Below are 23097 nucleotides of genomic sequence, written 5' to 3' on the forward strand. Positions count from 1 at the left end.
TTTAATATTTTTAAAAAAATACTAGATTTCTTATGTTTTGAAAAGATTATGGCATGGAAATAGATTTAAAGAAGACAAACTCAGTCCTGTGTGGCTTCAGGGACTGGAACAAATGATAAACAAATTTTAAATGCTGAATAGCAAGAATCTTTTGCTGAGTGTCTGAATAGGTTGACTGTAACCTAAACATAGAGGTTCTGTCAGGAATGTAGCCTGGTAAAACTACTTTTCAATACTGTAAAACTTCATTAGACTTACTCACCTGAGCCAACTCTTGGCTAATATGCACGACAAAGTCAGAAGTTCCATTTCCAGGACAGTAGCATCAGTCACCTCAGTTTTATTGACCTTTGTAGTCTTTGCAGCATAGACACATTTAAGTGATGCATCTCTAAATACAAAAGTTGCTTGATGTTAGAAGCGCCATGCTGCTTTTGTTTTCTGAACTGTACTGAATCTTCTTGTTTCACTCCACCTTCTATTAATGCTAGGGCAACACAGTGATCAGCAGCAGTACAATAACCAGTTTCTTCATATAACTTGATATTTACAAGACTTAACTGGTTATCAACAACATGGTTGGACTGTGATCTGCTTGGATCAGTCAAGAACATGGTGGTTAACAAATCCGACTAGGAACCATGAGGTTGCGGGTTTGGTCCCTGCCCTTGCTCAGTGGGTTAAGGATCCGGCATTGCCGTGAGCTGTGAGGTAGGTTGCAGACGCAGCTCGGATCCCACGTTGCTGTGGCTCTGGCATAGGCCGGTGGCTACAGCTCCGATTCGACCCCTAGCCTGGGAACCTCCATATGCCGTGGGAGCGGCCCAAGAAATAGCAAAAAGACAAAAAGACAAAAAAAAAAAAAAAAAAAAGAACATGATGTCTTCTTTTTCCATAAGAGCAGTGTCTTGCATTGCTTCACATACTCTTACCACTGTGATAATCTATATTTCTTACATTTCTCAGTGACTTTGTTTAAGGTTTCTTTGGTTGGATAGTGTATAATAACTATCATGTTCTTGTATGTGACTTCCATGGGAGTTGGCAGTTCATGTAAGACACGTTAATTTAGTCAAATACTCTTTAGGGTTGTGAAAGAATTAAATCAAATGCAGAAATGATGTGAAGAAACTTCACTTTACTCCATTTGAACTTCTCAGGGAATTTGGGAATAGTGGGGAATGAAATGAACCTCCTCACAAGAAGAGCAAGTCTTCAATCTTGTAATATCAAGGGACAGAGAGGAAGTGCACTGAGGCTTACCCCATCTAGGTCAGAACTGGAAAAGGCTCCGTGGATTTCAATTAAACGCTTGTGTCTAGGTCACTGCTCTTAGGTGGCTTCTTGGGGGAATAGTAATGAGTTTCTACAGCTCTCTTGTCCTCGTAACGTTCATGCTGTTTAGCAGTCATCTTCACTGACCTTCAGAAACTCCGTAAATGTGTGATGGATGACAGAAAGGAGTATGTTTATTCACTGAAAACTGTGGCCTAATCATACAGTGGGTATCAAAGCGACCCAGGCAGCTGTAGGGTGGAACTCCATGGTGGTCGGTTGCAGGGTGGAGGCAGTGCAGCTGTTAACAGGCAACAGGCAGGTATTGGGTTTTGAAAAAAAGTTGAAATCAGAACATAACATTCCCCAAGCTTTCTTAGTCAGATTTTATTGTAGAAAATTGACAGAACACTGTAAATCAGCTATAATGAAAAAAAAAATCATTATTAAAAAAAAAAAAAAGAAGACTTTGGGAAGATTTTTTTTCAGTTTTTTTAAAGGTGAAAACAGACTTAAAATCTGTAGCTCTAAAATTGAATGACTTGTTTATTTAAAAAATTGAAAAGGAGTTCCCATTGTGGCGCAGTGGAAACGAATCCGACTAGGAACCATGAGATTGCAGGTTCCATCCCTGGCTCACTCAGTGGGTTAAGGATTTGGCATTGCCGCGAGCTGTGGTATATATAGGTTGCAGATGTGGCTCAGATCCTGCATTGCTGTGGCTGTGGTGTAGGCTGGCAGCTGTAGCTCCAATTTGACCCCTAGCCTGGGTACCTCCATATATCGCAGGTACGGCCCTAAAAAGCAAAAAAAAAAAAAAAAGAAAAAGAAAAAGAAAAAAAATTGAAATATTTGAAATGAAATTTAAAGCATAAATTTCATTGAACCATGGGAAATGCTCAGATGAGAATCTTTATGAGGAAAAGTGATGTCCCCTTAACTGTTTGTTGATGTGTGTATAGAAATTATTAAAGAATGTCTTGCTCTGCTCACTTCTGGGAGTGAAAAACAACATATTCCATTCTGCCAGAGAATGTAGAAGTGGATGGGAAGTATGTGGACTATGAAATCAAATCTCATCTTTTCTGCTTACCAACTGTGCAACTTTGGGCAAGTGATCTGCCCTCACTGAATTTCCTTATCTTTAGAATGGAGATAATAATAGTCTTCATAGGATTGTTGTAATTTGGTGAGAATTAAATATCTGAAAGGACTACAGCCCCATGCCTGTCACACAGTGAACTCAGCAAGTATTTGTTTCCTTCATCCTGTAATCTTACCTTGTTTCCATTTTTTCATAGCTTCTAATCTTATTTTTTATAATCTTATTGAAATAGGGAATCTAGATTTGATAATTTGGTAAAATATTATAGTGAGTGTTTGTACAATTTAATATTGGTATGGTTAAATCAAATTCGTGTCAATTAATACCATTATCTTTCTTTAAAAGTTGTTGAATTACATTTAGTTGAGATTTATTATCTTCCATTTAATTACCCTTTCATTTTGTCTGTCATAGTCTCCATTTAATATTTTTCCTCTTCAATTTGATCCTAAAAAACTAGAGCAAAAATGAAAGAACAGAGATAGTGGTAAAATACTCTTCACCACCAGTGTTGTGTCTCTATTTTATCATTTGCCAAATAGATTTTTTAAAAACTGGTAAAATTGATACCTCAGAAGAAGCATAGCCATCCAAGTCTTCTTAATGAGAAGAATACCTAAGCTTAATTCTTAATTCTTAATTCTTTCTCGGAGTTCCTATCGTGACTCAGTGGTTAACGAATCCGACTAGGAACCATGAGGTTGCAGGTTTGATCCCTGGCCTTGCTCAGTGGGTTAAGGATCTGGCGTTGCTGTGAGCTGTGTGTAGGTCACAGACGTGGCTCTGATCCTGGCGTTGCTGTGGCTCTGGCATAAGCTGGTGGCTACAGCTCCGATTCAACCCCTAGCCTGGGAACCTCCATGTGCCGCTGGAGTGGCCCCAGAAAAGGCAAAAAAAAAAAAAAAAAAAAGGCTTATTAATGATTAACGTTTGCATATATTTTTCAGGCAAAATGTACAATTCAGGCAATGTAGTAAAGTCGTAGGAAACCATAGCATTCTAGTGATTACATATAGACCGTCAAAATATTTGTCAAGATACTTGTCATAAAAGGATATGAGTTGGGGACACTGGTTAAATCAGGACAGATCATTACAGGAAAAATAACAAAAAGTAAAATTTCTTTTAAACATGAGACCATGTAAAAATTGCATTATTGATTTCCATTATGATGGACTGTATGCAGTATATATTAAGATTAAAAAATTCATCCTATGTATTTTGACAAATATAGATTATACTAGAACAATGGCATTCATTAATGCAGCAACATTCTTTTAAAAAAGTCTTTTAAATTGAAGTATAATTGAATAACAATATTGTGTTAATTCCTGCTGTACAGGAAGGTGATTCAGATATATACACACACACACACACACAATTCTTTTTTATATTCTTTTCCATTATGGTTTATCACAGGATATTGAATATAGTTCCCCTGTGCTCTACAGTAGGACCTTGTTGTTTATCCATTCTATTTGTAATAGTTTGCATCTGCTAACCCCAAACTCCTGATCTGTCCCTTCACCATCTGTCGGCCCCTTTTCAACCACAAGTCTGTTCTCTATGTCTGAGAGTAAGTTTCTGTTTCCTAGATAAGTTCATTTGTGTCATATTTTAGATTCCACATATAAGTGATATCATATGATAGTCTTTTACTTTGCTTGGTATGATAATCTCTAGGATCATCCATGTAGCTACAAATGGCATTATTTCATTCATTTTATAGCTGAGTAATATTCCATTGTATGTATATGTGTGTGTGTATGTATCACATTTTATTTATCCATTTATCTGTTGATGGACATTTAGGTTGTTTCCATGCCTTGGCTGTTGTGAATAGTGCTGCTAAGAATATTCGGGTGGGAGTTCCCGTTGTGGCGCAGTGGTTAACGAATCCGACTAGGAACCAGAAGGTTTCGGGTTTGGTCCCTGCCCTTGCTCAGTGGGTTAACGATCCGGCGTTGCCATGAGCTGTGGTGTAGGTTGCAGATGCGGCTCAGATCCCGCGTTGCTGTGGCTCTGGCGTAGGCTGGTGGCTACAGCTCTGATTCGACCCCTAGCCTGGGAACCTCCATATGCCACGGGAGCGGCCCAAGAAATAGCAAAAAGACAAAAAAAAAAAAAAAAAAAAAAAAAAGAATATCGGGTGGATACAACTTTATGAATTTTTTTTTTTTTGTCTTTTTGTCTTTTTCCACAGTGGGAACTCCTATTTTTAGTTTTTTGAGAAAGCTCCATAGTGTTTTCCATAATAGGCTGTACAAACTTACATTCTCACCAACAGTGTAGGAGGGTTCCTTTTCCTCCAAACCCTCTCCAGCATTTGTTAGACTTTTAAATGATGGCCATTCTGACTGGTGTGAGGTGATACCTCTTTGTAGTTTTGATTATTGCAACATTCTGTATTTTGTTTATTTCTGCGAGCCACCCAAAATGTTCAAGAAATATAATAACTTGTAATTTTGCTAATACAATGCATAGATTTGAATTCCAAGCCTTGAGGTGCTTAAGTCAGTAAACTACTTAGTGGGAAATTGAGCAATGGAAAACAGGAGGAAAGAGATGAAAAAGTTTCCTATGCAATACTAGTTTTAACTCTAACAGGAAGGGCAAGGGGTAGATTGGACATGTCTGCTGCTTGCCCTCTCCTTTCTTATAGGAAGAATGGTTAATTAATATTGGGCGTGTTTGGAAGCAGAGATGGAGCAGTCAAGACTTAGGCTGCACGTGGAGGTGCAGGTGTGGATGGTAAGTGTGAAACTGTTAGGCATGGTGGCTGAAAAGACTTTGGTGAGAGAAGGGCCAGTAGCAGGATGTCATCCCAATGCCTTTCTGTAAGAAAAGAGTCAGGGGCTTTGGAGAATTGTTGGAAGAATGTCTAGAACATTAATCCCAGTATCTCTTTGATGTTCTGTTCTCTAATTTTTGCATTTAAGTGGACACTTAAATTTTTCGGTTATACCTTACTACCTTTAAAGGAGAAGCATGCTCTAGTGCTCTTCTTCACTTTAGAATTTCAGGGGCCTGTTTTATGTTATTTGTCCTAAAAATTGAACAGCAGTAATGAGTGCATGCATTTAATTTAATTACCTGATCTGATTGAATTATTAGTTATAACAAAACACATTAAACTCTTTCAAATGCCAATTCACATAGTTTAAAGGTAATGCAGAATTATTAAAAGCAAATGTTCATGCCAAACAAACTGAGTTTCAGTCCAAACTCCATTACTTACTAGCTCCGTGACCTGGGACATGTTACCTAACTTCTGTGTGCCTCAGTTTCATAACTTCTAAAACAGGGATGATAATTATACGTATCTCGGAAATAATGTATGAGATAATGTGCTTATATTATTAGTGCAGTGCTTGAGATATACCAAGTACTCAATAAGTGTTCTTGTTGTATTACTGTATTATACTAAACCACATGTGACTTTAAATATGTGAGCCTATGGCTACCTACCTTATGTAACATGTCTGCTGCTGTTGACTTTTTATCTCTGCAGTGCAGTTTTTTGAGTTTCATTTCTAATAATATAAGTGCAAAATACCTGGCATCTACATATAGTCTAGAATTGCCAATTGTTTGACATTTGGCAATTGAAAGTAGTCCAGAAAATCTTGATGGTCCAGCACCTGTGGCTAGCCGATTTGTTATAATTAGTTATAATCATGGTTCATTGGTGGTGAGATTTATTAACTTGGCAATTGCTCAGGACATGCAAGACAAAGAAGAAGAAAAGCCTAAAAGTAAATTACTCTGGCATCAAGCTAATGATTATATAACAAAATGTGTTGAATTTGCTTGATCCAATAGTCATTGCATTGCTGCAGAAGCAATAACCCACAGAGCATTCTAAATAATTTATGTGGGGAGAAAAAAAAGCAACGCCTATGAGCAGAAACCCAGAGACTCAAGAGAGCATCAAAGATCTCTGTGATCCTCAGATGTCCTGCTGCTTTCATTTCAGCTACTATTTTAGATTGGAATGGTGATATTATTAGAGATAAGCTTGGTGTAACTCTGGGTGCTGAAGATGCTCTAAGGTAGTGTTACTTAACTAGTAACGTGTTTATAGAATGTACAGTAATTTATTTATTGCAATTTTAAGTGAGTGGTTTAAAAAACACTTTCACGAGCACAGTAATTTATTTAAATTTCATTTATTAAATTTTTTTATTATGGTAATACCACTCTATTACAAATGAAAATCTAGCTTTTTGAAATTTCATACTCTAATGGTCTAGAGCAGTGAAAGATTGTTTATCTATTAAAAAAATTATTTTTTCAACCCATTGGTTACTGGTTCCTAACTGGGCCAAGGAAAAATTTCAGAGAGGAGGTGGAGGAATAGATGAGCAGCCCTGATTCAGGGCTTACCTATTCCTTCAGTGTTAGGCAAACCTAAATATGGGAAATATTTATTTTAGACCATTTTCCTCTCATATAAGTTTCCCGAATTGGGTTTCATGTCTTCTGTTTTTGAGAAGTTTTAAAATATCATTTTTGTGTCTATGATCTTTAAAATTTATTTAAGCATGATTGGGTATTCTATTAAATGAGACACTAAATAGTAATAAGGCAAGAAAATATTAGCAGTTTCTTTATGTTTATTTTTTTAATCTATAAAAATTAGAGATTTTTTATACTTCGCTAATATTCATTATATATATTTAAAGTAACAAATACATATGACTTACAAATTAGTAGATACACATATGGATGTCCTCATTTTTTTTTAAGTAACAGGAGTGAGTGCATGATTTAAACAATGTGTTGGAAACTATTTATATAAATAACTATTGTGTTTGTTTCAAATCCATTTTGAACTTTATGCAGTTTTAGTGCTTACCTTTTTTTTTTGGTTTGGTGTTGAGAGAAGGCCATATTACCATATGTTTTATTGTGTGATGTAGGTTTAAAGGGCCTTGTGTAAAGTATGAGAGTTGAGTCATCACACATGGTGGTAGTATAGGATTGTCAAACTGTAAGAATATCATTCTTCTATCAGTTGGATATATTTGAGGGATTTTTGTCTTAATTTAAATAAGATAACAAAGCAATTTTCTTTGTCTTCAATGGTTTTTTTTTTTTTTTGTCTCGATTCTAGCAGTAATTGATACCCACAGCAGTAATTAAATAACTGCTGTGACACTATGCTGGTATTCAGGTGAAAAAGGCACTTTAAGGAGACAAGAAGTTAGATTGCATGATAACTGGTGTTCAAAGAATGTTTATTGGCAAAGGCTTAAACATAAGATCTGATTATCCTGGACAGTAAACAGAGCCTGGAAGTTATGAATTGCATTTTGTACAACATACTTTTGCGAACAGATGTTTTCTATATCATCAACTTACATTGTAGTGCAGATGTCAAAATAGAAAAAAAAAAATGAACTGTAGAACCAGACTTGAAGTTCTCTCTTTTTCCTGTTAAATACAACTGCAGTCATTTAGTTGCAGCAGAATAACATCATCCTTCAAATGGAATTAATGTTCTTAGAATATTCTTAGTGTGGTAGTTTTGTTAGAAACTAATTTACAATTTTGTATTTATTTGCTTATAGTTCTGTAAGAAATAAGCTTAAAGAGTTTACTTTCATCCATATATTTAAGTATCCTTATACAAATAATTTAACACTTGGGCCAAGTGAGAATTTATTTCTCCAGAAAAGAATTCTGAACATTTAACTTTCAGGAACAGTGCATTGGAATATGTGGTTGGGTTTCTAAATCTTTGAAATTCAGTCTTTTTTCTGTCCTATTTTTCATTTATTATCTATGAATGTAATGGTTTTTTAAAGATATATTGATTATGTTAACTGAAGTTTATATAGTACTCATATTTCAATCAAAATTTTGATTGAATTCATAATTTTAAGCTAAAATGACTACTACTTTATGAAATTGGCATTGTATAGCTATTAAATAATCATTTCTTTTCAATGAATGAAATTCACCTTAAACCAAAAACATGGCCTTAAGGGATATTCTTATTTTATATTGAGATTTAGAGGTCAGTTCATTTTTTTTTAATAGTGGCCTCTAATAAAAAGATATAATTGATAATAACTTAATGTAAATCACTTTAAGTTATTAAAAAGAGGAGATATATTTCCATTTCAAGAGGAGTAACTTTTACCTTCTGTGAGTATGAATCAGTAACAGCTGAAGATCTGCTCTTTGAATGTGGCAGGGTTGGAACCCTTTCAAAATAGAAACCTAGCCAATTTTCAAGAAAAATCACAGTGTTTCAGTTTTGAACTTTAATGTATTTGGAACATATGCATCAGAACATTTTCTTCTTGCTGTCTCCTGCCAAACTAATTACGTATGCCACATTAATTTTTCCCTTATGTTTGGGAAGCTCAAGTATATGGTAGAATAAAGAATTGCCTGATTCATGTTCACCAGTTTTAATGGTAAGATCAAGGTAGGAAGTATTTAAGAAAGACTTGGTAATTTTCTCTCAAAGGAAATATATGCAAAAATGAAAATGTTTCATTCACTCAATGACTATATTTATTGAATACCTACTATATGCCAGGCTCAGTTACTAAGCCTGAGTGATACAGTGGTGAACAGGACAGGTAAAGCTCCTGCCCTCAGAGAAATGCTTGGATTCTAATGGAGATGGTGGTGGAGATGATGGGGATTTTGGATTCGTAAATGACCTGTGGAAAAGAAAACATGTAGTGAGAATAGAGTACCTTAGCTGATATTGTGATGACATGAAGATTTGGGAGGAGGGAGGACCAGTAGCCCCTCAATTGGGAATGGCTTGGCAAACGCCTGGAACGAACGGTGTGGAAGGAGCATAGTGCACATGAGTGGTAAGGGCTGAAGTTAGAGAGTGGGCAAGAGACCACATTGAGCCTTTTAGACCATGTAAGGAATTTCAGGTTTCCTCTGATTATAATGGGGTGTCCTTGGAGTTTTTTCAGTGAGAAAGGTTAATGGTTTGACTTATTTAAGGAAGATCACCCTGGTGCTTATAAGGAGAATGAACTACAAAAGGATGAGAGTGGAAGCAGGCAGCCAAGTGGGAGCTATTCCAGCAATTCCATTCTATCTAGTGATGATGGTGGCTGGTGTTAGTGATATGAAGTGAAGCCAGTGAACATGACTGCATTAGAGATGTATTCCTGTGGTACAATGATTGCACTCGCTGATGGATTACATGTGTTCATACTCAAGCTTTTGAGATTATGAAAAGTAAATTCTTTGGAATATCATAGTTGAACTCTGTAAGTCTTGAGAGTATTAAATAAATTACTAAAATTTTAAAAAATGTTTGGGGAGGACAGTGTGGCTCCTTCACCTTAGCTTCCATTTGCTATATCACCTAAAGTATACTCTGTGGGAAAAATCAATTTAAGATAGTAACTCCCAAGTCCTGTGGAGAAGTTCATGCTATATTATTCTAATTTCTCAAATTTAAAACTGACACTATGTAAGGCTATGAAAAAAATAATTAAAGCCCTCTTAAAGATGTACTCAATAATTATTTTGAGCTATTTTTGATAAAGAAAAGAGTGAACATAATTACCAGTGATATAAATAAAATAAATCTGTTTTTAACTTTTTGGCTTTATTTGAATGGTATATTTACTGAAATTTTTTTTTTCCTAGTCACATCGTTCTGATGCTTGCAGATGATATGGCATGCAACCCTAGAAATCCTAAACCAGCTACAGTGTATAGTCACAAGAATATGGAACTAAATGTGTATGGAGATGATGTGGAAGTGGATTATAGAAGTTATGAGGTAAATTGTTTAATGTAAACACTTTTGAAATCTAATTTACATTATTAAGCTCTAAAATAGTGGTAGAATAAAATAATCGTATTCTTTTTCTTTAAACTTTGTACGTGATTGTCACTGAAGCACTGATACAATTCTGTTTCTGCAATTCACATTGAGGAAACAACATTTGAGTAAAACTACCCCAACATGAATATTTCATATATGTATCTAAGATAGAACAACTTTATCTTGGCTTCTGTACTAGGGTATTTTATTGAGGTTATTGAAAGTATCAACTTTCTTTTAAAGTAAATGTATTCTTTATTTTTCGTATTTAATCTAGACATTTCAAGTTTTATTTTTTTAGAAAATATATTAATTATGGGGATATTAAAATAACTACTTATAGGTAACTACTTTTAATGTTTCCAGTGTTTTATGCATTTACAATTAAAAATAAAAATCTAAATTTGAAAAAATGGCATTATACTATTATTTTCTTCCTTTGAAAACATCATTTTAAATTTAGAAGATTGTATGTTTAAAATGTGAAATCTTCTTTGATGAAGTCTTCCTTGATAGTCCTTCCCCTTTTATCAAGCCTACCAAAAGGAAGACACAATTTCCTATATTTCGAGGCAATTTAAAAAGAATATCTTGGAGTTGCTGTCGTGGCTCAGTGGTTAACGAATCTGACTAGGAACCATAAGGTTGCGGGTTTGATCCCTGGCCTTGCTCAGTGGGTTAAGGATCTGGCGTTGCCGAGAGCTGTGGTGGTGGTTACAGCGTTGCTGTGGCTGTGGCATAGGCCAGCAGCTACAGCTCCGATTAGACCCCTAGCCTGGGAACCTCCATATGCCGCATGTTGCAGCCCTAGAAAAGACAAAACAAACAAAAAAATAAAAATAAAATAAAAAGACTATCTTTTCCCAGGCTAAGTTCCTTGAGGATATGGCATATATTTTATTTATTTTACACTAGAGAGTACCTATAGCCCTCTGAAGGTACTCAAAAATGTTTGTTCGACAATTAGATATTTATGGATGTTGTACTTTTTATTTGTTTATTTAGTTATTGTAAAATGTAGACCAAATATTTCCCTTCCTTCTTAGCCACAAGAACCTGTAAAAAAAAGCACTTAGTGTTTTGCTGTCTTCTGAGAGAAATGTAAACCAAACAGCTTACTCTCTCTCTCCCTCTCTCTCTCTCTCTCACACACACACACAAACACACACAGACATTTACATACTCATGATTAGAGAAAAGTCAAGCAAGAAAGCTGGTTTGATTTTCTGCTTTTTAAATTTAGATCTGTATAATATAACTTCAAATTATCATTATACTCGTAAGACTTTATCTTTCGAAGAATCCCAGAGGTCCAGAAATTCCTGGTTGGGAAATCTAATTTACAGAGTTATCGATTTTTTATATGTTAAAGATAACCCTAATGAAATTCAAATGACAGTATTCATTAAAAAATCAAAGATGCATAATTTGAGGATTATTTATAGATCTAACCTTATGGCTTTATTTTTACGATTTATTGTGAACCTGTCTTTCATTGTTAATCTAGAATTAACCATGTAGTTGCACATATTAATTGCAGTAGTTATGTTGAATTTATTTATGTTTCTATATTTTGTATTTTCTCAAATGATTGCCTATGAAGACATATTAATAATTTTTAAGTTTTTGGCAATACTTCATACAGCATTTGAACTTTTAAATTTATAATTAACTTATTTTTCTCCAATGTAGTTTTTATTTGTTTTTAGTATTTTTTAAAAAATGGAAACAAAGTTACTTTGAAGCACATTATTTAAATAAAAATATTTTAATTGTTATATTTCTCTTTGTGTTTTATTTTCAGTTTATGCTGAGTAACACATAGAGAAAGAAGGAATTTTTTTTTTTAGACAAAACACTTAAAAAAATTTTTTTTAATAGTTATTTCCCCAAAGAATTTTTTTCCTACTGTACAGCATGGTGACCCAGTTACTTGTACATGTACACCTTCTATTTTCACACATTATCATGCTCCAAGAAATGTTTTTGAAAGTGAAAAACAATAGAACCCCAAGTTCTATTTCATCTGATTTCTTTTTTTTTCAGGTAACTGTGGAGAATTTTTTACGTGTATTAACTGGGAGGATTCCACCTAGTACTCCTCGGTCAAAACGTCTTCTTTCTGATGATAGGAGCAATATTCTTATTTATATGACAGGTAATTTCAGAATTTAGATGTATAATGGTAGAATATATTGTGATTCTTTTCTTGAAGGCATTTGCATGGAAAGAAATTTAAACACCTTGAATTATTTGGGGATAAAATAGTTGTGAAGTTCTCTTTTCCTGTAATGAATAACACCTTGAGTTGATGTTTGAGAACAGTGTATTATCAACTGATGTTAAAATAGGTTCAGATCGTTCTTAGATATCATTCAGCAAGACAGTTGACCCCTACTTAGTGGTTTACTTTTCTTAATCATGTTGCATTTATTTATAGCTTTTAAAATTCAGTTAATTTATGAACTACAAATTAACTCAATGAAATCAAGAAAATTTTCATTTTAGTTCATCTGATATTTACAGGAAATTTTCAAGCTTTTAAGGGAAATAGGATGAAGTACAGTCTCGTTGCTTGGCTTTTTTGATGTACTAAATGAAAGATTTTACATTTTTTTTTTTCTGCGTTTATTGGTACTCTCTCAGCATAACTCCAGATAGAGAAGAAATTCCAGTATCGAAGATAGGATTGGCAAACCATGGCCGATGGAAGGGCTACCTCTTTTGAAAAAAAAGGTTTCAAAACAAGTTGCATCTGTTTGTTTTACCTGTTGTCTGCAGCTGCTTTTACATTGCGATGGCAGAGTCCAGTGGTTGCAGCAGAGACACGTGGCCCACAAGCCTAAAACATTTAGGACTTGGCCCCAACCCACATACGAGAGTAGGAGGGCTGATAATTATGATAATAATAAAAATGGTAATAGCTAATCCTTATTGAAGCTTAGGATACATCAGGCAGTATTCTTAATCATTGTGTGCATTAATGCATTTCATGCTCACAACAGTCTAAAGATTTTGGTGCTGATTTTCAGGACTGTCATATGGGGTTGTATGGATTGTGCACTGCACTTAAGTGTCTGGCTAGGGTGGTGAGTGGAATTTGAGATCTAGTATATGGTTACACTTACTCAACTGTGTCTATTGAGTTGTGTCTAATGAGAAATATATATATTTTTTCTGCCACAAAGGCATAGCCATTATGAGCTACTTTTAAGATCACAGGACTGCATGTATTTAGAGGGGGCACTGAAATAGACAGATTTTTCTTATTTTGATACCCAGTGGGAAATACCTTTTTGAAATCTGCACCAAGAAACTATATAGTCAGCCTAATGATGGTCTTATGGATACATTTCTTATTTAGAGCTGAGGAAACTGAGGCATAGAAACATAAAGTTATTTGCCTAAGATGACACAGTCATTAAGCGGTAAAGCTAGTATTTGTATCCAGACAGACTAGCTCTGTCATGCATTCTATCTTTTTTTTTTTTTTTTTGTCTTTTCTAGGGCTGCACCTGTGGCATATGGAGGTTCCCAGGCTAGGGGTCGAATCGGAGCTGTAGCTGCAGGCCTACACCAGAGTCACAGCAACTTGGGATCTGAGCCTCGTTTGCGACCTACACCACAGCTCATGGCAATGCTGGATCCTTAACCCACTGAGTGAGGCCAGGGATCAAACCTGCAACCTCATGGTTCCTAGTCAGATTCGTTAATCACTGAGCCACGATGGGAACTCACTGTCATGCATTCTAAATGTCATAATCAGAGTTCCCATCGTGGTTCAGTGGTTAACAAATCTGACTAGCATCCATGAGGAGGGTGCAGGTTCAATGCCTGGCTTTGCTCAGTGGGTTAAGGATCTGACCTTGCTGTGAGCTGTGGTGTAGGTCGCAGACACAGCTTGGATCCTGTGTTGCTGTGGCTGTGATGTAGGCCAGATTTGGAGGCTGAAGCTCCGATTCGACCCCTAGCCTGGGAACCTCTATATGCCACAGGTGTGGCCCTTAAAAGAAAAAAAATAAAATAAATAAAGTCATAATCTTCTGGTTAATTCTTACATGACAGTGGTAGTTAAAAACATCAGTTTTTAGGTAAGAACTGTACTTCCTAGTGGTATAACATTTCAAGTATACAGTGTGAATAGTGCTAGCTTACCATGGGACTAGTAGTGTCTGCAACTCCTTCCTCATCAAAAATGTTTGTCTGGTATTTGAGAAATTTTGTCTGTGGAAACTCATTTCTGACATAATAATATGGAGCCATTGAAAAGTATAAATGTGCTTTTCTAAAAGTGAATGATAGAAAAACTCTTAAATATGTTGTATCATGTTTTACACAGTCTGTCATTAGTCTCTTTTTAATTGGTATAGCAGAAAGTTAAATTTATTTATTTTTATAGTACTTTTTACTGTAGAGTATAAAAACAACAAATAACATTAAAATATTCCCATGAATGAAGTGAATGTTTATACCTGCATGTATGCAGCTTGCATTAAAAATATATCTATTTGATCTTTCTGACTCTTCTTATAAGGACATGGTGGGAATGGGTTCTTGAAATTTCAAGATTCTGAAGAAATTACCAACATAGAACTTGCAGATGCTTTTGAACAAATGTGGCAGAAAAGACGGTAATTGACAAATGACTACTTTTCATAAGAAATTAGTACTTAATTTTTCCATGGTTAGTAGATTTATAAATCTTATTTTAAGAGATTTAAACTTATTTTAATAAGTTATAGCTTCTACCTTTTGATTTATTTTTGTTACTTCTATTGAACTGAGTTATTTTTAATTTTTTTTAACAGTGGTACTTTACAGCAGTAGTTTTACTGTATTTTACAGAAGTATGAACTGAATTCTTTTTGAAAGAAAAATTTGGGTTTCTTTAAGAACATGGAAGGAAGTTCACCTTTTAAGATCATCTCTCTTGTTATTTCTCATCCTTTTTGGAGGAAATAAGAGTCTCACCAGCCAAGTTCCCCGTAGATTATGAACATATATTTATTTTTTTCATCTTGTATTGATTTTTTTGTATGTTTTTGGGCCCTCTATGTGATGGCAATACATTATTTCTTCTTTGGAAAAAAATGCTGGAAATTTGGATTAGTATAAAACTTGTAGCAACTGACATTAAGATACATTGTTGGTAATCCATGATATGCACCCTTTTATTCGAAAGTTGTCACATGAATTTAAGTGAATTTAAAGTAGCAGTGCTTTTAACTTGTTTACCCTCAATAAATTCTTATGACTTACTTTCTAAACATGGCACACTGTGCCTTCAAAGTGTTTAAAATCTAGTGGAAAAGAAAATATGTACACAACTAAGCTATAAGTTAAATACTCTGAATACTGAATTATAAGCATAAGCAGAATGTATAAACGTGTTGAGGAGGAAGCTTTTTCTTGGTACTGCTTTTATTTATTCATTCTTGCATTTATTGAATGTATACTAGGTGCCGGGCACTGTTACGCACGTGTTGCTTTTTTAATTTTAATAACTCCATGAGGCAGATCCTGTTATTACTCCCACTTTTACAAATGTGTGAATTGAGGTACAGATAGATTAAATAAGTTACCAAACTTTACGTAGTTCTTAAGTGCCAGTACCAGGATTCACATCCAGTGGTCCTATCCTGGAGCTTACTCTCATTATTGTTATGTGCTGTCTCTCATAACCTTAGATGTTTCTGATCTCCAAAGGCATCTTCAGATTTTTGACTCACAACACATGTGCCATATTAATTGGCCTTCTATCGCCTGCTTAGATATTGCCATTTAAGATTCCATGCTGTCTCTTTTAGGTCAGTATTAGCTGTTTATCTAGATCCAATGTCTGAGAGAACCGCTGTGAAAATGTTACCTGCTCCCTGTTTTCACCTTCACCAGATAGGCAGCTTATTCTAAAATATGGGAGTTCCCACTGTGGCACAGTGGGCTGGCTTGTTTCTATGGAGCTTCCAGTTCCATTTCCAGCCCAGTACAGTGGGTTAAGGATCCAGCATTGCCACATGGGTGGTGTAGGTTGCAGCTCTGGCTTGAATTTGATCCCTGGCTGGGAACCTCCATATGCTTATATATGCCAGGGGGCAGCTGAAAAAAAAAAAAAAAGAAAAAAATAGAGAGACACAATTATGTTATTCTTTCACTTGTAAAAAGCTTTTGATGGCTTCTTCAAACTTAGAAGATTCAAATTTCATACAGGTGGAATTCCTGCTGTAGCACAGTGGATTAAGAATCCAACTACAGGGAGTTCCCGTCGTGGCGCAGTGCTTAACGAATCCGACTAGGAACCATGAGGTTGCGGGTTCGGTCCCTGCCCTTGCTCAGTGGGTTAACGATCCGGCGTTGCCGTGAGCTGTGGTGTAGGTTGCAGACGCGGCTCGGATCCCGCGTTGCTGTGGCTCTGGCGTAGGCCGGTGGCTACAGCTCCGATTCGACCCCTAGCCTGGGAACCTCCATATGCCGCGGGAGCGGCCCAAGAAATAGCAACAACAACAACAACAACAACAACAACAACGAAAAAACAAAAAAAAACAACAAAAAAAAACCAAAAAAAAAAACAAAAAAAAAACAAAAAAAAAGAATCCAACTACAGTAGTTTGAGTTGTTGCGGAGGTGCAGGTTTGATCCCCATCCAGTGAAATGGGTTAGAAGGATCTGTCATTTGCCACAGTTGTGGTATAGTTCTCAGCTGTGGCTTAGATTTGATCCCTGTCCTGAGAACTTCCATATGCCACAGCCAAAATAAGTAAATTTTTCAAAGAAGTGCAGCGTTGGTAGTATATTGTTGGTAAGCATATCTGCATTCCAAACTTCATACAGGATACTTTACATATTGACCTTACCTTACCTTTTTGAAACTAATTGCTCTTCATTTTTCCAAATTAACTCTAAATCCAAGTTATACTATATTGTTCCTTTTTCCCAAACAAACTTTTTACTTTTTTTTTTTTTGCATTCACTAATTTGGGCTTTTCCCTCTGCTGGTATATGCTGCTCCTTTCTTAGTTAGATAAAATAACACTCACCTCTCATTGCCTTTGTCAGATATAACGTTTCCCTGATGGTTTCCTTTATGGTTTCCTTTGTCTTATTCTCATCATCTTGGAGCACTTTGACTTTGTTAGACTCTAAGCTCTGAGAGGGCAAGGACTGTTGTATGCTCAGCTTAGTGTCAGGCACATTGTAGGCCCTCAGTAAAATTTGTAACACTCATCACATTCTGACATAGTTATATGTTTATGTGTCTGTCTTCCAGTTAGATTTTAAGATCTTTGGGTATGGTGACCAAGTCATATAAATATATATATTTTTTCTGAACCTAGCTCAGTCACTAGGACTGCATGGGTGCCAGCTAAGTAATTGCTGAATGGCACAACCACTGCACTCTATTGAGATGATTTCCCCAGACATGATTATACTTTAAATTTTTCTAGAATCAAATTTGTGTTGGGAATTCTATCAAAGAATCTCAAGTTTTTAATTAATGAAATGACTAAGATATAACTTAAACATCTTGTGGAAGAATTATAAAATATTAGTCAATATATGATTAACAGCACAATTCATGTCAAAGATATTATCACTTTTCTTTCAGCTACAATGAGCTACTGTTTATTATTGACACTTGTCAAGGAGCATCCATGTATGAGAGATTTTATTCTCCTAACATAATGGCTTTAGCCAGTAGCCAAGTGGGAGAGGATTCACTCTCGGTAGGTACATTTCTTTTCCCATTTTTAAATGGCAGTGTCTTTGGAATGTGTAGCTATTTCTGAAATCTTTTAACGCTTTACGAATGTATCTGTTATTTCTTATTCTTAGACTTATTTATATCTTGGAAGGAAATTTTGATTACATTTTAAACATTTTGTTATAATGATCCTGTCTATTAGAGATGTACTTTTTTTTCCTTTGCTTTTTCATAGCATCAACCTGATCCTGCAATTGGAGTCCATCTTATGGATAGATACACATTTTATGTCTTAGAATTTTTGGAGGAAATTAATCCAGCCAGTCAAACTAATATGAATGACCTTGTAAGTATTTGCTTGATTTGATTATAGCACAATAGCTATGCTAACCTTAACGTGACAAGTGAAGTCTATTATTCCTTATACTTTTAGGATACTCTTCCATATGTTGAACAGTGGCCTTTCAAAGTGTTTTGATCTCCTTTTAGAGTAGTATCTCTTTCTTTGCTACAGGAGGCCTAAAACTGTAACTTAGTTAACTTGCTATTCCTTGAGGTATTTCCTATTCTCAGACATTTGCTCATATATATTTTTTTCCTACCAGAAATGTACTCTTTTAGATTCAATATTGAAATTATGTCTATTCTTTGGGAGTCAAATCAGATCCTACCTCCTCCAAGAAATCTCCCCATATTCTTCCCCCTTGGAATTTATGTAAAATAAATAAAGCTTTTCAGAGCTTTATTTTTGTGTGTGTGTGTGTTCCATTTATCATTGTCTGTCTGTCTTTTTTTTTTTTTTTTTTTGACTTACTAATTGAGTGCGAATGTTTTTCTTACTTAATGGGAAGTTGTTGGAGGAGAGGGACCTCCTCTTACATGTTTCTGTTTACCCTGAAACTTCTAGTACAGTGTTTTGATAATGGCTTGTCGAATTTTATTTTATTTTTGTCTTTTTAGGGCCACATCTGTGGCATATGGATATTCCTAGACTAAAGTTTGAATTGGAACTGTAACTGCTGGCCTATGCCACAGCCACAGCAACGTAGGATCTGAGCCATGTTTGCAACCTACACCATAGCTCACGGCAATGACGGATCCTTAACCTGCTGAGTGAGGCCAGGGACCGAAACTGTGTCCTCATGGATACTAATTGGGTTATTAACCACTGAACCACAGTGGCAACTCTGTGGCTTGTTGAATTTAATTCAACTTTTTTTCCTGAATTTTCTGCACTGATTGTATCTTTTAACATAAATCAACTTTGAGGTTGTTATTGAAAGTAGGCATAAAAGCTTGAAACAGCAATTCTAGAATGGATAATTACTGTGAATTAATGACTTTCACTTTTTTCATTAATTTATATCTTATTCATTTATTTACAAACATTTCTTGAATTTTTGCTAAGTGACTGGCATTGACTTCACTCTAGAGAAAGAGGCAGATACTGTCCTTGCCTTTAGGGAGCTTTGGAATGAATGAGAGGCTAAGTAGATATGGTTCTGGACTCTAATACTTTATTCACCCAAGCAGTTTTGCATTGATTTATTTTATTATATAGAAACCCTTCAGGTAAATTTGTATTTATTAAAGGGGTTCTACTCTAAAATTCTGAAAATCACTATGAGCTATCAAATTTGATAATGCTTACTCATTACATTTTGAAGTGCTGGAAGGGAAAAACTGAAGATTCTCTACCCTGCAAGTTTATCATTCAGATTTGAAGGAGAGATTAGGAGTTTTCCAGATAAGCAAAAACTAAAAGTGTTTATCACCACTTTATAAGAAATGTGAAAGGGAATTTTCTTTTTTTTTTTTTTTGGACTTTTTTTTTTTTTTTTAAATTTTTCCACTGTACAGTAAGGGGATCAAGTTATCCTGACATGTATACATTACAATTACAGTTTTTTCCCCACCCTTTGTTGTGTTGCAACATGAGTATCTAGACAAAGTTCTCAATGCTATTCAGCAGGATCTCCTTGTAAATCTATTCTAAGTTGTGTCTGATAAGCCCAAGCTCCTGATCCCTCCCACTCCCTCCCCCTCCCATCAGACAGCCACAAGTCTTTTCTCCAAGTCCATGATTTTCTTTTCTGAGGAGATGTTCATTTGTGCTGGATATTAGATTCCAATTATGAGTGATATCATATGGTATTTGTCTTTGTCTTTCTGGCTCATTTCACTCATTATGAGATTCTCTAGTTCCGTCCATGTTGCTGCAAATGGCATTATGGCATTCTTTTTTATGGCTGAGTAGTATTCCATTGTGTATATATATCACATCTTCCAAATCCAATCCTCTGTTGATGGACATTTGGGTTATTTCCTTGTCCTGGCTATTGTAAATAGTGCTGCAATGAACATGCGGGTGCATATGTCTCTTTTAAGTAGAGTTTTGTCCAGATATATGCCCAAGAGTGGGATTGCAGGGTCATATGGAAGTTCTATGTATAGGTTTCTAAGGTATCTCCAAACTGTTCTCCATAGTGGCTGTACCAGTTTACATTCCCACCAACAGTGCAGGAGGGTTCCCTGAAAGGGAATTTTCTAAGCTAGAAAGAAGAGGTAGTAATCAATAGTAACATAATCTCCCAAAGTAAATATCTTACTGAAAAGGTACTTAAATAATGAAGGTAGTGGATTAATCATTTATGAAGTAAAAACAAAGGGAAAAATACAGAAGGCATAAAATTAATTAAAAATGTAATAATTAGTTAAGGGATATGTAAAATGTGTCATCAGAAATGTAAAATGTGTCATCAGAAATATAAAATGTGTTGAGGGATAAAATATAAAGCTTTGGAATGTGTTCAAAATTGTTATTGTCAACTTAAAAGAGTTAATATATATGTAGGATGTTATGTATGACCTCATGGTAACCACAGAGAAAAATCTTATAGTAAATACACAAAAGTAAATAAAAAAGGAATATCAACATAAACTAAAGAAGACAGTCAAACAAGAAGAGAAGAAAGGAACAGAGATGAACTACAAAAGCACCTAGAAAACAATTAACAAAGTGGCAATAAGTGAGTACCTATCAATAATTACATTAAATATAAGTGGACTACTTTCTCCAATCAAAAGACATAAGGTGGCTGAATGGATTAAAAAAACCAAAGCCCTTCTCTATGCTCCCTATAAGAGACTCACTTCAAACCTAAAGACACAGTGTGGAAGTGAAGGGATAGAAAAATATATACCACGAAAATAAAGATGAAAAGGAGCTAGGGTAGCAATACTTAGACCAAATAGATTTCAAAACAAATACTATAACAAAAGATGAAGATGGGCATTATGTAATGATGAAGGGGGCAGTCCAACAAGAGGATGTAACATTTGTAAACATTTATGCACCCAACATGGGACCACTTGAATATATAAAGCAGATATTAATGAAAATAAAGGCAGAAATAGACAGCAATACAATAATAGTAGGGATTTTAATACTCCACTTACATCAATGAATAGATTATCCAGACAGAAAATCAGTAAGGAAACACTGACGTTAAAACACACCTTATATCAGATGGACTAAATGGATACGTATAGAACATCCCATCCAAAATGAAAACAGCAGAATACACATTCTTTTCAAGAGCACGTGGAACATTCTGCTGGACAGATTGCATGTTAGGCCGCATAACAAGTCTCAATAAATTTAAGAAGTCTTAATAAATTTAGGCATCTTCTCTGATCACAACAGTCTGAAACAAAATTACAAGAAGAAAACTGGAAAAATAAAAACATATAGAGACCAAACAACATGCTGTTAAACAATCATTGTGGGTCATCATAGAAATCAAAAAATACCTTGAGACAAATGAAAATGGAAACGCAGTGTTCCAGAATCTTTGGGATACAGCACAAGCAGGTTCTAAAAGGGAAATTAATAGTTAATCTGGCCTTAATAAAACTCTTAACCATCTAATTTTACATTTAAAGGAACTAGAAAAAGAAGAATAAACAAAGCTCAAAGTTAGTTGAAGGAAGGAGGTATTAAAGCCATTTTTTGGGCTGCTCCCGCAGCTTATGGAGGTTCCCAGGCTAGGGGTCTAATAGGAGCTGTCGCTGCCAGCCTACACCAGAGCCACAGCAATGCAGGATCCGAGCTGCGTCTGTGACCTACACCACAGCTCACAGCAACGCCAGATCGTTAACCCACTGAGCAAGGGCAGGGATTGAACCCGCAACCTCATGGTTCCTAGTCGGATTCGTTAACCACTGTGCCGCCATGATGGGAACTCCACAAAGAAATTATTAATGCAACTAAAAGTTGGTTCTTTGAAAAGATAAAGTCAGCAATTCTTTAGCCAAACAGACTCATCAAGAAAAGAGCCCAATAAATAAAATCAGAAATGAAAGGGGAGAAATTACAGTCATTACCACAGAACTACAAAGGATCATAAGAGAATATCATGAACAATTACACTGCAACAAATTAGACAATCTAGAAGAACTGGATAAATTCCAAGAAACATGAAGTCTTCTAAGATGAATTATGAGGAATTAGAAAGTTTGATATAGACCAGTTCCTAATAATATAATCAAATCAATAATTTTTTTAAAGATGCTAACAAATAATGTTCAGGCCTAGGTGGCTTCACTGGTGATTCTGCCAAACATTTAAAGAAGTTAATACCTAACCTCAAATTACTCAAAAAAAATTTGAATGAAAAGAACACTTCCAAAGTCATTTTACAAGGCTAGCATTATCCTCACACACACACACAAGAATTGACACTACAAAAAAAAAAAAAAAAAAAATCACCAGGCCAGTATCCCTGATGAACATAGATGTAAAAATCCTCAATAAAATATTAGCAAACTGAATTCAACAATACATTAAAAGGATCATATAGCATGATCAAGTGGGATTTATTCCAGGGAAGCAAGGATAGTTTAAATAGGCAAATCAGTAATGTGATAGTAACAAAATGAATGATTAAAAATCATATGATCATTTTAATAGATGCAGAAAGAAGCATTTGACAGAATTCAACATCCATTTATGATTAAAAACAACACAATGGGTAGAGAAAGAATATACCTCAATATAATAAAGGGCATATGTGATAAACACACAGCTAACATTATACTCAGCAGTGAAAAGCTAAGAAACCTTTTTCCTCTAAGATCAGGAACAAGACAAGGATGCCCATTCTTGCTGCCTTTAATCAACATAATATTAGAAGTTCT

The 23097-nt window shown here is 35.2% G+C and overlaps 1 protein-coding gene across 1 annotated transcript in view; it reads left to right on the forward strand.

Annotated features, from left to right (window-relative positions):
- Positions 1-23097, forward strand: part of PIGK (phosphatidylinositol glycan anchor biosynthesis, class K) — a 117241-nt gene that overhangs the window by 21524 nt on the left and 72620 nt on the right. Inside the window, 5 exon segments of the mRNA NM_001032358.1 lie at positions 10019-10154; positions 12246-12357; positions 14734-14830; positions 17803-17920; positions 18134-18244. Coding sequence (NP_001027529.1) covers positions 10019-10154; positions 12246-12357; positions 14734-14830; positions 17803-17920; positions 18134-18244 — 574 coding nt within the window.

This window comes from Sus scrofa, chromosome 6, assembly GCF_000003025.6.
Source record: "Sus scrofa isolate TJ Tabasco breed Duroc chromosome 6, Sscrofa11.1, whole genome shotgun sequence".
Taxonomy (NCBI): Eukaryota; Metazoa; Chordata; class Mammalia; order Artiodactyla; family Suidae; genus Sus; species Sus scrofa.